Raw genomic sequence first — 17,270 nt, 5'->3', positions numbered from 1 at the left:
AGCTGGGATTACAGGCACGCGCCACCATGCCCAGCTAATTTTTTGTAGTTTTAGTAGAGACGGGGTTTCACCGCATTGACCAGGATGGTCTCGATCTCTTGACCTCGTGATCCACCCGCCTCGGCCTCCCAAAGTGCTGGGATTACAGGCTTGAGCCACCGCGCCCGGCTGTCCCACTTCTTAACATTCTTCCCAAAGCCAGCCTGGGGGGGGGGGGCTGACTTAGGCCCATGTAGGGCTTGTGGGGGACGGAGGGAGGCTCCACACTTCCCTGCAGCTTTGGCTTCTGCACCACATGCTAAGGTGATCCCAGGATTACAGGCAAAGGCTTGTGAGCTGTCTGTCAGCAGAGACCATGTGTTGGTCCTCAAAATTTTCTGCAGAAAAAGCGAGAAGTAAGAGGTGGGGAGATGGGGGGTAACGGGTTGCGGGCATGAGTAGCTGTTTCACACTCCCAGCCCACAACCCTGGGCCAGCCACTGCCCTTCACCCCTCCAGCACCCATGGATGTGCCTGCCCAGACCGTGGACAGCAGAGTGGGAAGGGGCCTTGGGAACCCGCCCTGGCAGAGGAGGCGGCAGTGGTGGGGGATGGTGGCGGGGTGTGTGTATGTGTGTTGGGAGCGAGGGAAACTTAAAAAGTCAAGTGTGGCTTTGGGGACCATCCTCCTGGACCCCACTCTGTCCAGCAGTGCCAGGGCCCAAGACAGCCCTTTGAGTGATGGCCTGGCTCCCTGATGGCCTTGTGCCCCCCAGGGTTGGGGCTGTGGTAGTTCCCCAGCATTGTGACCAAGCCCAAGGCTCAGGGAACCAGCCAGGCCACGGGCACTTTGGACCTCTGAGCCAGTGCACGGCTCTATGGTCCAAGGAGGGTGGTGTAGGGAAAAGGGAAGGGACGCTCGCTTTCCAGAAATGTCATAGGAAACCGACAGGGGGGGAATGGCTGAAACCCCAAACGAAAGTCCTGGCTCTTTCCAGCCTCGAGGCTAGGGTGCATCTTCACTTCAATCACCCTGGCAGAGCCTCAGCTCCAAGGAACAGCCTCCGACTTGACCCAGCAGAGCAAACAAGCAGCAAGGACCACCAGGCTCCGGGTGTGGAGCTGCGCCTGCAGTCAGATATGCACCAAAATCCTCGTGCACGCTGCTGGGCTCCGCCGCGCCGGGATCTGGCACAGAGATGAGCCTGGTGCCCTTCCAGGAGAGTGGGAGTCAGACACCTCCTCCACCAACACCTTCTCTGGGGGAATTACCTGTGCACAATTAACTATGCAATTATTCAGGTTGGGTTGAGAAGAGCAACGATCAAATCGTCAAGATAGGCTGCAGGAGAAGAGCGTTTCCATGATGCAGAGTAGAAAACATTCCCTTCTCATTTTTTTTTTCTTTCTTTTTTTTTGAGACAGTCTCACTCTGTCACCCAGGCTGGAGTGCAGTGGTGTGATCTTGGTTCCGCAACCTCCACCTCCCGGGTTCAAGCAATTCTTCTGCTTCAGCCTCCTGAGTAGCTGGGATTACAGACCTGCACCACCACGCCTGGTAATTTTTGTATTTTTAGTAGAGACGGGGTTTCACCATCTTGGCCAGGATGGTCTCTATCTCTTGACCTCAGGGTATGGTCTCCGTCCTGCAAGACTGTCCCCACTTCAGATGCCAGTTGCATGGATCAGGTGCTCAGGTTACCCACACTTCTGTCTGACTTGGCTACACATCAGAGGTCCCCAGAACCCTCTCCTCAGGTTTGGTAATTGGCTAAAATGGTTCACAGAACTCGGAGAAACACTTCAGTTAGGTGTATAGGTTTATCATAAAGGACATTATGGATGATACAGATGAACAGGCAGATGAAGAGGCACACAGGGAGAGCTCTGGGAGGGCCCCGAGCACAGGAGCTTCTGTCCCCATGGAGTTTGGGAGCGCCACTGTCCCAGCATGCGATGTGTCCACCAGCCCAGAAGCTCTCTGGATCCTGTAGTTGAGGCTTCATCACACAGGTGTGATGGATTATTAGCTTAATCTCCAGCCCCGCCCTCCCTTTCCTGGAGGGTGGGGGTGGAGCCGAAAGCTCCAGGCTCCTAGTTGTATCCAGGTCTTTCTGGTACTCAGCCCCCAACCCCACTCAAGAGCTACTGAGAGTCACCTCATTAGAACAAAAGACATTCCTATCACCCAGGAGATTCCAAGGGATTAGAAGCTCTGTGTCAGGAACTGGGAAAGAGACTAAATAGAAGCGTATATTTTTTATTATGTCACATAGCCACACCGTGAGGTTGGTGCAGGAGCCCTTGAAGGCAGCCCTTGAAGGATCTGAGATCGAGAGGGCCTCCATCCCATCGGAGTTTTGGAAAAGTAATCTGGCGGCCTATGGGAACACTGGATAGCGTGGGGAGGACAGAAGGGAACTGATTCACCAGAGGGAGGGCGTGAAGTGAGTGGATGAATGAGTGAACAAATGAATGAACAAGATGGGACAGAAGGAATGAGACAAGATGGTTTCAGATAGTATCGGGGTTATAATGTCTTACAAACCAGATCAAGGAGGTAGGATCAATGGTGCTTTCCTCTAAAGAAGCAAATTTCCAGCTGCATGTGGTGGCTCATGCCTATAATCCCAGCACTTTGGGAGGCCGAGGCGCGTGGATCATTTGAGGTTAGGAGTTCGAGACTAACCTGACCAACATGGTGAAACCCCATCTCTACTAAAAATACAAAAATTAGCCAGGCATGGTGGCTGGTGCCTGTAATCCCAGCTACACAGGAGGCTGAGGCAGGAGAATAGCTTGAACCCCCAGGAGGCAGAGGTTGCATTGAGCTGAGATCACACCACTGCACTCCAGCCTGGGCAGCAGAGTAAGACTCCATTTCAAAAAAAGAAAAAAAAAGAAAGCAAATTTCCATGAAAAAGCAGGCCATGGAGTTTAGGGCAGGCAAGGGACAGGATTTAGGATAGCGCATCCGCTGGGTCCGACTGGGAAGACACATGTGTTTATCTCCTGCAGCACCAAAAAACCCCCAGAAGACAGCTCGGTGGAAGCCAGCAGCAGATTCTACGCGTCTGCAGAAAAGGAGCGGAAAACAAGCTGGGGTTACAGCTATCTGCAGAGAGACTACATCCAGGAGGCCTGATGACTCAAAGTAATCACTGCAGTCTGACTTCTACCGCTGACACCCTTCCCATGCATAATTTAAATGTGTAATTATAATACCATTGCTTAGTTAATGGACACCGATTCGTGCAGGAGCTGCCACAAACAGTAATAAACCAGCGGTATTAGAAATGGATCACTTATCAGTGCGTGCCCAAGCCTCCTAATGCCTCATGATGTTTAATAATTAAATGGTGACACCTTGAACTTGCAGCGGACACCATGAATCACAGTGGAATTCTCCAAGTGGAATGCAGCTGCACCTCAGCTTCTGTGCTGCATGCTGCCACGGAGGACACTCGATGCCATTGAAAAAGTCTCATAGAGGTGGGTAATTTCCCTGTGCCGTGCACCTCCCTTCTGGCAAGTCCCCAGGGAGCGGTGGCCACAGATGAGCTGCTGCTCTCTTAAAGACTGAGATCAGGCCAGGCGCATTGGCTCACACCTGTAATTCCAGCACTTTGGGATGCCGAGGTGGGTGGATCCTCTGAGGTCAGGAATTTGAAACCAACCTGGCCAACATGGCAAAACCCTGTCTCTACTAAAAAAATACAAAAAAATTAACTGGGCATGGTGGTGCCCACCTGCAACTCCAGCTACTCGGGAGGCTGAGGCACAAGAATCTCTTGAACGCAGGAGGCAGAGGTTGCAGTGAGCTGAGATCAAGTCACTGCACTCCAGCCTGGGTGAAAGAGCAAGACTCCATATCAAAACAAAACAAAACACAGATCAGGTGACTGGGCATGGCTCACACATGTGAGGCTGAGGTGGGAGGATCACTTGAAGCCAGGAGTTGAGGACTAGCCTGGGAAACATAGCAAGGTCCTGTCTCTACACAAAATATAGATAGATAGATGATAGATAGATAAAGTAATAATCACAGATCTACTATCTTGAGGGAGGAAAGACATTCACACAGAGAATCGTTGACGCATACTAGACTACACAGAGAGAACCAGAGCAGGTGGCAGCCTAAGTTCTGGAGCGACGGGAGGGCAGGGTCATTTCAGGAGATGAGGTCAGCATCCTCAAAGGAGAAGATGGCCCTGAGCTGGGCATGGCAGAGGGGCTGAGGAGGAAGCATATGTGCGTGTGCGTGTGAGCACACACATGTGAGTGTGTGTGAGAGAATGTGTGTGTGTGTTAGGGATGGTTACCAAAGACTTCCTGGCACATAGTAGGTCTTTCTCCCACAACAAGTAATGTGATTATTGGGAGTAATGGTGACTGTCACTGTGCTTCTCCCAGGCCGTATTTCAAAAGCTCTATGGTGGCTCTGTTTCTTCTCTGAGACTTCAGAAGTCCTTCAAGAGTGAGTTCCGTGTCCAGAATGAAGATGGATGGCATCTTGGCGCCCATCTCTTTGGCATGAATGTGGGGAAACGTGAATGGAAATGAGGAACTGTCATTGGCACTCAGACATCGTCCAGGTGGACAGAGGACAGCTAGGGTAGGGACAGCTGTGCAAACTGTCTTGAACATGGAGCTGAACTGGCCTGGGGTGACGGACAGCTGAAGTCCAGGCAGTGGCCTCAGCCAAGAACTGCCCAAAGATAAGCAAACGTGTCCTCCGGAAGCTGGTGGCCCTGACCAAAGCAGCAAAGAGTGCCACTGCTGAAGCCAAGTCACACAGAAGCGCCTCCAATTATTCTTTCATACATTCTTCTGAGGTTTCACTGCTTGTCCACACAAGACTCTCATAAAATGTGGCGTCTTACTGAATAGACGGTCCTGTGGGTGTGTTGTAATGACAGCACTATTTATGGGGGGCCTCCTATGCAGCAGTTCTTGCACTGTTTTATGTCATCACCCCCTTTCACCTCACAGTCACTCCTGGGAAGTACCTGTCCTCATTTTCATTTTGTTGTAGAGAAAACCAGAGCTCTGAGACATTAAGCAATGTGACCAAAGCCACACAGCTGGTAAGTGGCTGAATTTGAACGCAAGCCTACAAAACACACATTATTTGTGTTTATTATCTCATCATATTTTCATTTCTTCAAAATGCAACTCGATCTCATAAAATATCAGTGGCAGAACTAGGTGGAAGGTGCCCTGGTACTCACTGTAAAATTTTTCCAACTCTGCTGTATATTTGAAAATTTTCATACTAAAGTATCAGGGAAAAAAACCCAACTTGATTCCCAGGTGTTTTTGGAAAAGCTGGCTGACCTCCCTGAGTTCTAGTTGGCTGGGCGGGCCCTGGCACCCCCACACTCAATGCCCACCTATAGGTTAAAGCAAGTCCTGCTGGGACCCCCGGTGGTCCAGGCGCTCCTGACACATACCACAGACTTCCTCTACACAGCACAATAGATTTCCTTTAGGAATAAAAAACCAGGCAGCTTTCTGGTCGAATACTACCCTACAAGACCTTCTGGAACCTTCCCTCCAAGTTTCTTCTACCAGGTCAGCAAGGATTCAACTAGGCGTCTCTGTGTGTTTGCTGTCTCCTGCTGCTTACTGCTTACAAACCACTTTGCCTTTAGCAATTCCCTTCAGTTATCTTGTTCTAAGGCTACAATTAAGAAGGAATCACTGTTGTGGGAGAACTCAGAGGCACCTCCAGCTCCCATTAGCTGGGTCCCTCAGTGCTGCCGATGCTAGGCTCTGACAGTAATTACTTTGCAAGTATAATGAGATACTTAAGGGACCATTAGGTGCCCAACTCATAGCATGATATGAAATATGAAGAGTCAGACTGGCGGGTAATTTACACAACTGTCTATCAAGTCTCTCCAGGATGATTAAGAAAAAGAAATACCGGATTGAAAAGATGCCAAGCTTCCAGAGCGCACTCACGTGGCTGGATTGCCAGTGGCAACCATTATCATCATCACCGTCATCGCTGCTTTCAACGGTCAATGAAAATAAGACCTCACACACGAAGGCAGCGCTCTGCAATGCACAAAGCCCTCTTGCATTCATGCCCTCCTGCGCTCCCAAATGCCATCTGGGACTCTCCCCTTTGCAGATGCAGAAACGAGCTCGCAGGATGGCAGTGACTCGCCCTGCTAGCCCTGCAGAGAGAGGTCTGGCCATGCCTCCCTGATTCTGAATCAGATAGGGTCAGGACTTCCTCTCTTGCCCTGGGCTCCTCAACCTGGCGCCCTCACCGCCTACCTGTGGGCCCCTCCTGCCATCTTCTGCTCCAGAGGGACACCCCTTCATAGGCAGGGCTCTGATTGGACAGCTCGGATCATGTGCTTATTCAAGAGCCAATCAGTAGCAGGAGGCTTGGCTCTACTCCCCGCCCCCCCCACCACACCCAGTGGCAGCTGCTCTTTTTTTTTTTTTTTTTTTTTTTTTTTGAGACAGAGTCTCACTCTCCTGCGCAGGCTGGAGTGGATCTCAGCTTAATGCAACCTCTGCCTCCTGGGTTCAAGAGAGTCTCCTGCCTCAGCCTCCTGAATAGCTGGGACTACAGGCGCTGGCCACATGCCCAACTAATTTATTTTTATTTATTTATTATTTATTTATTTAGACAGAGTCTTGCTCTGTCACCTAGGCTGGAGTGCAGTGTCATGATCTCGGCTCACTGCAACCTCCACCTCCTGAGTTCAAGCAGTTCTCCGCCTCAGCCTCACGAGGAGCTGGGATTACAGGCACCTGTCAACACACCAGGCTAATTTTTGTATTTTTAGTAGAGACGGGGTTTCACCATCCTGGCCGGGCTGGTCTTGAACTCCTGACCTCATGATCCACCCGCCTTGGCCTCCCAAAGTGCTGAGGTTACAGGTGTGAGCCACCACACCCGGCCTGCCCTAACTTCTGTTAGGAGGATGGGAAGCTCCTTTCCCAAAACAGACTGCACCTCCGTCTTCCCACCCAACGCTAAGGAAGAAGGGTCCCAAAAACCTTTGCTGAGCCCAGAATGGCCTGGCTCTGGCAGATTTGTCCCCAAGACTGCAAGTGGGCGGCAGTGCCTCCCCCATGTGTCCCTTTCTGTTTCCTGCCCCTCGCCCTGAAGCTTCCTTCCATCCCCCAGCCCTGCTTCCCTGCCAGGACTCTACTTCACTAATTTCCTGGCATGAAGAACCATGTGGATGTTCCCTGCACCTGTCTTGTCTCCGGATGTAGCTCCTTAGACCATCCGGCCCCACATCCGGCCTCTTCTTTATCACCAGCTCCAGTGGGCCAATGCTCCAGCAGGCCTTGTACCTGGCTGGCCCAGACTTGGCTTTGATGGACCAGTGACCCAAATAAGTGACCTTGGAAAGGTCTTCCCAAAGGTGGCAGAGACCATGTGACCATGTTCTTTTTTTTTTTTTTTTTTTTGAGACGGAGTTTTGCTCTTGTTACCCAGGCTGGAGTGCAATGGCGCGATCTCGGCTCACCGCAACCTCCGCCTCCTGGGTTCAGGCAATTCTCCTGCCTCAGCCTCCTTAGTGGCTGAGATTACAGGCACGCGCCACCATGCCCAGCTAATTTTTTGTACTTTTAGTAGAGACAGGGTTTCACCATTTTGACCAGGATGGTCTCGATCTCTTGACCTCGTGATCCACCCGCCTCGGCCTCCCAAAGTGCTGGGATTACAGGCTTGAGCCACCGCGCCCGGCCTGAGACCATGTTCTTGAGAGCTGGAGTGGTATTGGCTTGAGTGTGGGGCTGAGATCTCAGCCAGTGCTAGGGCCCAGGCTGCAGAAAGGCCTGGGATGAGACAGCTTCTGAGCCACAAACAGGATCCATACCTAGGAAGATGGCATCAACCTCGGGAAGGATTTGGAGGAAAGGCACGTGTGGAAACAGAGCCTGGATGCTGAGTCCCTGGCGGCCCAAGTGGGCCCTGGGGCACCGGGAGCTTCCGGCCCCGCCACTGATGCCAATTGGGGTGTTGGTCCCCCAATAAATTCAGTCTGTCTACATCTATTGCTGACATAGAGTTTAGAGAGGGCTTAAATTCAGATAAATGGAATTTCAATTCCCTCTTTGTCTCTCAAATGTATGAATTTTGGCAGCTGAGTTCCTCTCTCTGAGCCCAATTTGCCCATCTCAAGATTGTGTGCCACCATACCCACCTCACCGGGCCACCAGGAGGAATGAGTGAAGCACCATCTGCGACATGCCTGGCCCAGGCCTGTGACTAGCAGGGACTCATGGCTGCTGAAGGGTCACTACCTCCCTCTAGGGTTGGCTAGAGAGATTCACATGCCACAAAGGATGCTACTGGAAGCAAGTCACACAGAAGCCAGAGCCCTGGGGCGTGCCTAGCAGGACTAGACATGGCACATGGGACAAATCTGAGCCACGATTCTCAGAGGGTGGGCATGGAATTGAAACCAATGTGTGTAGGAAGCTGTTCCAATACACAAGCTGGGCCCCACCCTGAACCTGGAGGGGCAGGAGGAGCGTTGAGACATCCTTGGGCAGGATGAGGCAGGGGGAAGGGGGGAAGATTTCCAGTCCCTTAGGTGGAACTCCTGAGCTGGCAGAGAGCCCTCTTCTTGAATGACTCTCATGCACAGACCATCAGGAGGATCACAAAGTTGTTTATTTTGCCGCCTATAAGAAAAGTTGGATGATGCAGAGTGCAGAGAAACCCAGCCGTTCCCCTGGTGAACATGCTGGAAGCCCACCAGGCCCTAACAGGCTGTGACTTTACCAAGGGATTTTCCTCTGTTTCAACAGAACTGCAATTTCCCTTCCAAGTGCTCCCCGAGGCATTCTGTCATGCCGCTTCTCGGGGGAATTTATCACCAATGCTGTGCTATTCTACATCGGTCGTGTCCTTACATCATTGAAAATCTGATGGGCAAAAAAAAAAAAAAAGTGCCAAAATGTCAAATTTCATGCAATCAGGGCGAGAACTGGCCTTCTTTTGGCATTTGGACTGGCTGCCCCTTAAAAATGTTTTTCTTTCCTTGGCCCTTAGCAAGGCCCAGACTAGAGGCAGAGAAGGGGAGTGACACAGCCTTTGCATTGAAAAATGAGCAAGGTTTTCAACCAAACAGGTGAGCAACTGGACTCATATTTTAAACACCAAAAATACATCAGATGGACTTACTCATCTGGCTCAGCTTAATACATGTCGGCCTAATGCTACAAACAAATACATAACATTAAGAAAGTCTGAAGGTACAAACAAGCACATGGGACAGTCGTTGGCAGCAATGATTTGGCCTGGAGGTGCACCCATGGCTGCGCTGCAGACCGTCCTCAGAACCAGTACTCAGAGACGAAGATGTGGACGTTGACAACATTTCGGTGGGAGACCACGCCCCCGACCACGTAGTTCATCTCCAGCTTCAGGACTGCATGAAACGGGCCTATGATGGGCCTCACCTGGCGCACAACACCTGGGGAGACAGCAGAAGGCGTGCTGGAGGTTAGAAGGCGCTGCAGCAGCGTAGAGATCAGGAAATGACTTCCCCCAAGGGTTTTGGAGCTAGAACGGGCCTTAGACCTCATTGAGTCCCATCCTAAGCCAGATGCCCGAGTTCCCTGAAGAACATCCCTTTCCAAGTGTTCACCTCAGGCTCTGCTTCCACCTCCAGGGATGGTGAAAGTAAACCCACTACTTGCTGTGACAACCTTTCCATCACGCACTGCTCAACCGGGAGGAAAGCTGTGGGTGTGGGCTTTGAAACTGGACGGCCCTGGGGTCAATGCCAGCTTCTGAGCCCAGGTTTTCTACTCCACCACCATCTATCTACCTGAAAGGTTTTTTTTTTTTTTTTTTTTTTCTTTTTTTTTTTTTGAGAGAGTTTCGCTCTTGTTACCCAGGCTGGAGTGCAATGGCGCGATCTCGGCTCACCGCAACCTCCGCCTCCTGGGTTCAGGCAATTCTCCTGCCTCAGCCTCCTGAGTAGCTGGGACTACAGGCACGCACCACCATGCCCAGCTAATTTTTTGTAGTTTTAGTAGAGACGGGGTTTCACCATGTTGACCAGGATGGTCTCGATCTCTTGACCTCGTGATCCACCCGCCTCGGCCTCCCAAAGTGCTGGGATTACAGGCTTGAGCCACCGCGCCCGGCCTACCTGACAGGTTTTAAGGGAGCCTAGAAAAGGGGCTGGCATGGAGTAGATGCCTGATAGACATCTGTCTGCCTCCTTCCATCCCACTGCCCAGTTCTGACCCCTGAGAAGAAATGAAGCAGGTGTATCCTCTTCCCCAGGACCTGTGAGGATTGCAGTGGGCCCTGGACCATTCTCCAGGCAGAGCAGTCCCAGCTCCCCATAGGCCATGCCGCTGGACCCCTTGCTGTGGATGCCTCTGTGGAGGGTGACACCTGAGCTCACTGTTCGGTGTTTGTGATAACAGGGAAGCAGGAGGTGGCCAGAGTGACAGGATCAGAGCAGCAGTGGAGTGCCCAGGAGAGTCAAAAGGGGGATGGGTGGTGGAGGGAGACTGATGTCTGTTCTGGAAAACAGCTGGCGGTTGCAGGGAGCTCTGCCTATACCAGGGTGGGGACCAGGCAAAGACCGTGGTCAGAGCACAGGGCACAGACAAAGCTCAGCCACGCCAGGGTAGAAGAGGAGCATCCAGGCATTCTGCAGATTCCAGGGGAGCAGGGTTGGGGTAACAAGAGTGGGTGCCACAACTCTTCCCCAACCTGGGCCTGCCATCTCGATGTCCCCTGGCCAGGCCCGGCTGGCACTGCCTTCCCTCTGCAGGTCACCCAGAGGCTCACAGATACTCTTCCACAGTCTGCAGAGGGTGACTATGGGACAGTCCTCACTGCCCCGTGGAGAGGGTGCACCCTTTCGAGGCCTAGATTCCCCAGCAAGCAAGCAAGTGGTGCCATGCCCCTGTTCTCCTGCCCCTGGTGAGCAAGCGGTGCCATGGCCCTGTGCCCCTTCCCCTGGTGAGCAAGCGGTGCCATGTCTCCCTGTGCTCCTGTGCTGCACGATCCATTTGCCCAGCACAGCACCTGCCAAGGCATCAGCTCCAGCTGTGCAGGACGGCCTTTCCGCCAGAGCAGAGGGCTCAGCAGATCCCCTTCGCGTGCACACATGTGCTCCTCAGCAGGCGCTGGGATGGTTCCCCGGGTTACAGACATAACCAACAGGATCCTGGCTTTAAAGCTGGTGGAAGGGCTAGGATGAAAGGTGGGCACCAGGCTCTGGCGAAGGGTGTGCACTGTCCACAGGTGCAGGAATGGTGGTGAGGAGGGCTGGGGAGTCAGGACAGGTTTCTTGGAGGAGGCGCCCCTCTTGCAGAGGAAGCTACACGAGCCAGGGCTGCAGGCTGCTTCCCAGAGTCTGCGGCCAAACAGGCACAGGCCTACGGGTGTTGACATCTGTGAATGAACCGCCAAGGTCCCTTCTCTGTCCCACGTGTTCTGAGAGCAGGATTTGTCTGAAGTGGCGTGGAGGGTAGGGCTGGGGGTGACTACCTAACAACTGGGCTCTCCGATCATACCATAGGTCAATTTCTACGGCCAATTTCAGGTACCCCGTGGCGTCACTGAAAGTGGACTTGTGGAGAGATGTGTACAAGCAGCTCCCCAGAGCTGGCGTGAGCCGGTGTGAGCCAGTGTGAGCCAGTGTGAGCTGGTGTGAGCTGGCTCTGAGATACCTGCTTGGATACACTGTGAAGAGCAAACATGCAGCCTGCAGCTTCACAGCCGCACATTGAGAAATAGCTGCCGGCTACTACAAACAGCTCACTCCGGGCTGGATTCTGCAAACAGCTCCTCTGCATGCTTCGGAGACGTGCATGGGGACAGCCTATCTCCAGCTCTTGGTGCCGAGGACACAGCAGAGGCTCAGTGGACAACGGAAGGGTCAGGAAGGCCTTCTGTACGAGTGGCTGGTTCCCGGTCAGGAACATCAAGTTCACGCTCAGAAGGAGAATCTGGGCACAGCGTCCCCCCTTTCTCTCCCTGGGCTTATGTTTCAAAAGTGAAAGGCCCAGCAGCTGGGGAGGAATTTCAGGCTGTTCCCTAAGCAAACATGGGCCTTAGCTCCGATGGAGAGATAAGCGCAGGCTTCTGCAGGCTGTCAGCACCCTTGCTCTGCCTGCTACCTGGTGATGACACGGCAGCTTTGTCCTGTTTGAAAGCCCATGAACATCTTCAGCTCCCGGCAAAAGACGTAGGCTTGTCACCACCCTGGGCTTGCCAGCAGGCCCTGCTGACCGGGTCTCTCCTGCCTGTCCCTCCCTGGGCTGGGTCTGCCCACCAGGGTCCGTGTGGGTCACAGAGCTGAACCCAAACACACCCCCGTGACCCCCTGTATGTCATATTTTTCTCTCCCCAGGCCTGAGGCCAACAATAGCGCTCCCCCTCCCCCCAGCCATGGTGACCTGCCAACGTTACTGGTACTAGGCTCAGAGATGGTTCTTACCACGCTTCCTGGCATTCAGACGTTTGGGGCTTGAAGGAGAAGGGCGAGAGGCTGGCTGAGCCTGTGAGTCGCTGCAGGGAGGGATGGCAGGCACCTCTGCAAGCGACAGTCAGGAATGTTTTTGTTTCAGCCAGGCACAGTGGCTCACGCTTGCAATCCCAGCACTTTTTAGGCGGGAAGATCATGAGCCCATGAGTTCAAGACCAGCCTGGGCAATGTAGCAAAACCCCATCTCTACAAAAAATCATCCAGGCATGGTGGTGTGTGCTTGTAGCCTCAGCTACTCAGGAGGCTGAGGTGGGAGGACTGTTTGAGCCTGGACAGGTCGAGGTTGCAGTGAGCTGAGATTGTGCCACTGCACTCCAGCCTGGGCAACACAGCAAGACCCCATCTCAGAAACAAGATTCCTATTTTGTTATATTTCTGTATATTATATAGTTTCATACATGATATATAACTATTATACATATAAAATATATATTATAAAACATATTAGTGTATCATTTAAATATATCTTATAGATATGTTAAATTTATATATTTTAAATATTTTATATAAAGTATATTTTATAAATTTACATATAATTTATATAATCATTTATATAATTATATTTACATATGTAAATATCATACAAATAAGATCTATATTTATATAAAATGTTTATATTTACTCTAAAATTTATAAAATGTAAACATAAAATATATAATAATCATATTATATTGATATGTGCATATATTTATCTTAAATGTCTATATTTACTTATTTTTTTTTTTGAGACAGAGTTTCGCTCTTGTTGCCCAGGCTGGAGTGCAATGGCGTGATCTTGGCTCACTGCAACCTCTGCTTCTCAGGTTCAAGCAATTCTCCTGCCTCAGCCTCTTGAGTAGCTGGGATTACAGGCGCCAGCCACAATGCCCGGCTAATTTTTGTTATTATTAGTAGAGAGGGGGTTTCACCATGTGGGCCAGGATGGTCTCGATCTCTTGACCTCGTGATCTGCCTACTTCAGCCTCCCAAAGTGCCGGGATTACAGGGGTGGGCCACCGTGCCCAGCCAAATGTCTAAATTTCAACACAGACTCCCGGACGCACGTGGGACTGATAATATCACCAACAGTTCCAATGCACAGAGGGTCTGCACAGGCTACGCGCGCCTCACACTGGCTGAATAAAAATGTAGAGAAACCGAAGGTCTCTCCTTGGGGGTCAGTCTGGGGACAGAAAGAAAGAAGAAAGTGCTCATGCCGTGAGCTCCACGTGGGACAGGGACCTGCCACAGACGTTCTAAGTAGGCCCTTTGAGAGCTGCAGGGCACGAACCGACCTGGCTTCGTGGTAGGACCCCAGGTGGGGTATATGACCTTCCTGAGTCTCAATTTCTTCCTCTGTGAACAGGGATTAAAAGCAGCAACCTTCAAAATCAGAAACAAAACAAACTTGATGTCCTTCTTTTTCTCTCCGCTCAGAAATGACGACTGGCTATCAAAAAGCATTCCAATATTTAAAGTGATCTAACTTTCAGTCAAAGCGTGGCTGAATTCTTAGAAACAGACAGCAGGTGTTCAGAATTTCTCTTGAACTGATTTACGAGAAAGGAAAGCCCTGAATATATGGAAAATGTTTGTCCCTAAATACGTTGCATCAGGGCACTTCATGAAGCTTCATCTCTACAATGGCTGGAGACTGGAGCTCCACGCTGTGGGCCGATGATTCTGATTGTGAACAGCTGCATGGCGAGGCGGGAACCAGGAAAGGAAGCAAAGGACTGCGCTGGGGGAAGGGCGCTGCAAAGGGGCAGGGAGGCGCGGGGCTGAACCACCGATGGGGGTCAGATTCAGGGCCTGGATTTTCTCAGGTTCTTTGCATTTAGCAAGAAAAATCATTAAGGTAGAACAAAGAGGGATGCTGCCAAGGTCAAACAGCAGACTGTACAGCTGCACACAGCCGGCTCTGAGGCGTGTGCACCCCTGCCTGCTCTTGCAAAATCAGCCTCTCATCCCTCCCCTCTGACCTGAGGTCCACATTGCATCTCCCAGTCTGCACGCAGCCCCCTCAACCCAGGACCCCTTTCCCAGGCCATGCCCTGTAGGTGGACCCGCCCACACGCCCCCAGCCTGGCCACATTTTCCTGGGCTCTGCTTTGGGGACCACGTTTCCTCCATCCCCAGGCTGGTTCAAGCATGACTTCCACCTCCTTGCCCTCACCTCGACTGAACCCAGGCCAGTGGCCGGGGAGGACTTCATGAAAGAGGACCTAAACAGTTCAGCTGGTCTTCAGTGCCTGGCACATAACAGATGACACATAAATGCCGGCAGAATCAAGATTCTCATACCACCCACCCATCAGCCCATCCAGCTACTCACCCACCCATCTGTTCATCCACCCACCCACCAATCCATCCACTCACCCATCCATGGATCCAACCACCCATCCATTCACCCACCCATCAACCCAACCATCCACTCACCCATCCGTCTATCCAACCATCCATCCATCCCTCCATCCATCCACCCACCCACCCATGAATCCATCCACTCACCCACCCATGGATCCACCCATCCATTAGGGGCTACTCTGCACAGGGGAGCTTTAAACAGGAAGCTTTAAATTGGATTTTGAGGAATACATAGGAGCCAAGGAAGCAGGACGAGCATGTGCAAAGCCCAAAAATATGAAGGTTCAGGCCAGTTCTGGGAGCAGTCTCAATCTCGGGGAGACACGGGCAGATGAGGTTGAGTCATGCGCCACCTGGTGAAGGACTGCCCCAGCACCTCACTTTGTCAGTGTCAGAGAACCAGGAAGCTGGGTCATCTCCCGGCTTCCTCCCCACCACCAATTCTACACCACTGTTCTTCCAGAACCACAGCCAGCTTCCCTGTCACGGAAGGAGGAAGAAGTAGCGAGGAACACTTACTGCCTACATGCAGCATGGCAAACAGGAGAGCCACCTCCAGGGGCCCAGTTCCATCCAACCATTTGATCCTACGGACTCTGATTTGCCATCCCCCCTGTGCCAGGCACTGAGACCAGCTGCACTGCTTCATAGACATCTTCACAGAAGTCTTCCCCGGGCCCCCTGTGTCACCTGGCACCTGGTCTCTTTCCACTGTGACACTGCATCTGCTCATTTCAGGGGACGCTCACAGTCGGGCTCCCTGTTCAGGGACAGCATCAGCTCAACTCTGCCCCACTGTGCCCAACTCAGGGCCTGGCAGGCCCATGGCAGGCTTTCTGCCATGATTACATAGTAAGATGAGACAGAAGAAGGAGGAAAGGGAGAGAAGGAAGAATCAGCGCTTGAAGCCTCACAATCTGGGAATGAAGACAACACGTTCTCCTGAAGGAAAGGGGAGCCACTGGAGGCTCGGAATGAGAGCACTTCATTTGGAAGGGCCACCCCAGCAGCAAAAGGCAGGACCAAGAGGCACACTGTCCTCACGCCTGGCTCGTCTGTCTTACCTGCCGGGGTGTTTACCTTCCCACCTTTCCAAAGGCCCCGAAAGAAAAGAAAGGCCACGGTGCTGAGTTCAGCTGCGTTCATCTTCCAAATCCTCATCCTTGGCATTTAGCTTCAGGTCTCAGACGCTGCTGGATCCCTCGGCATGTCTGTGCCTCTTAAAGATATAATTAAGCACTTTTTTCCCCGTTGAAAAATGTAGGCTCCCTGGGGCGCTCCACTTTCAGGTCTTGGCTCTGCTTTGTAAGCTGCGGCTGACGTGCTGGGGACCCAGGACCCTGAACACGAGGCGCACGGTCCCGTGGGGAGACCGTCGCTGCCTCTTGCGCTCTGCGGCCACATCCTCGGCCCTGTCTCGAAGCCATCTTTCAGCTCCTGCTATCTGACGTTGCACGTGATTGTCTCTCCATTGTTTGAAATGATGACAGTCAGTGGCGGCGGGGGTCTCTCCGCCTGAGCCTCACGTCTCTGACGCTAGACGCTGGTCTATAAAGACACCTAGAGTCACAGCCCTGAGTTCCTGTGTTGCTCTGCACTGACCCACTGTGTGACCTTGCGCAAGTCACCCTCCCTTCTGAAGTGCAGCCACCAACGCGAGGCTTGTGTTTCTACCGACAAAGTGCAATGGTGTGTACGGGGCTGTCAAAGAGCATTTTAGCAAACAAGATGATCAATCAAGAGGCTGTACAATATCTCATACCAGTGGAAATTAACTGTTTTAAAAGAGCAATCTGAAGGCCGGGCGCGGTGGCTTGCACCTGTAATCCCAACAGTTTGGGAGGCTGAGGCAGCTGGATCCCTTGAGGTCAGGAGTTCAAGACTATCCTGGCCGACATGATGAAACCCCGTCTGCACTAAAAAAAAATACAAAATTAGCCAGGTGTGGTGGCACACGCCTGTGGTCCCAGCTACTTGGGAGGCTGAGGCAGGATAATCGCTTGAACCCAGGAGGTGGAGGTTGCAGGGAGCCAAGATCACACCACTGCACTCCAGCCTAGGCAACAAGAGTGAAACTCCATCTCAGAAAAAGAAAACCCCAAAAAACTCCCAGCAATTTAAGTTAGAAAAAGCGCAGGTGGGCCGGGCGCGGTGGCTCAAGCCTGTAATCCCAGCACTTTGGGAGGCCGAGGCAGGTGGATCACGAGGTCAAGAGATTGAGACCATCCTGGTCAACATGGTGAAACCCCGTCTCTACTAAAAATACAAAAAATTAGCTGGGCATGGTGGCGCATGCCTGTAGTCCTAGCTACTCAGGAGGCTGAGGCAGGAGAATTGCCTAAACCCAGGAGGCGGAGGTTGCGGTGAGCCGAGATCGCGCCATTGCACTCCAGCCTGGGTAACAAGAGCGAAACTCCGACTCAAAAAAAAAAAAAAAAAAAA

The 17,270-nt window shown here is 52.0% G+C and overlaps 1 protein-coding gene and 1 long non-coding RNA gene across 3 annotated transcripts in view; one reads left to right on the top strand and one right to left on the bottom strand.

Annotated features, from left to right (window-relative positions):
- Positions 1-3,224: 3,224 nt before the first annotated feature.
- On the top strand, positions 3,225-4,882 carry LOC116538922. Its single transcript, XR_004263845.1, has 3 exons — positions 3,225-3,471; positions 4,393-4,574; positions 4,751-4,882. It is a non-coding gene; the product is annotated as an uncharacterized LOC116538922 (long non-coding RNA).
- Positions 4,883-9,080: 4,198 nt separating this feature from the next.
- The window catches only part of FBLN1 (fibulin 1), an 88,214-nt gene continuing 80,024 nt past the window's right edge, over positions 9,081-17,270 (bottom strand). For both annotated transcript variants that reach the window (XM_032261458.1, XM_032261460.1), the window contains one exon: positions 9,081-9,440. In XM_032261458.1, coding sequence (XP_032117349.1) covers positions 9,301-9,440 — 140 coding nt within the window. In that variant the 3' untranslated portion in view covers positions 9,081-9,300. The remainder of the gene's footprint in view (positions 9,441-17,270) is intronic.

Source organism: Sapajus apella, unplaced genomic scaffold (assembly GCF_009761245.1).
Source record: "Sapajus apella isolate SASKATOON/1434 unplaced genomic scaffold, GSC_monkey_1.0 scaffold123, whole genome shotgun sequence".
NCBI classification, from domain to species: Eukaryota; Metazoa; Chordata; class Mammalia; order Primates; family Cebidae; genus Sapajus; species Sapajus apella.
The sequence above is the reverse complement of the archived record's forward strand: the minus strand, read 5'-3'. Positions and strand labels throughout refer to the sequence as shown.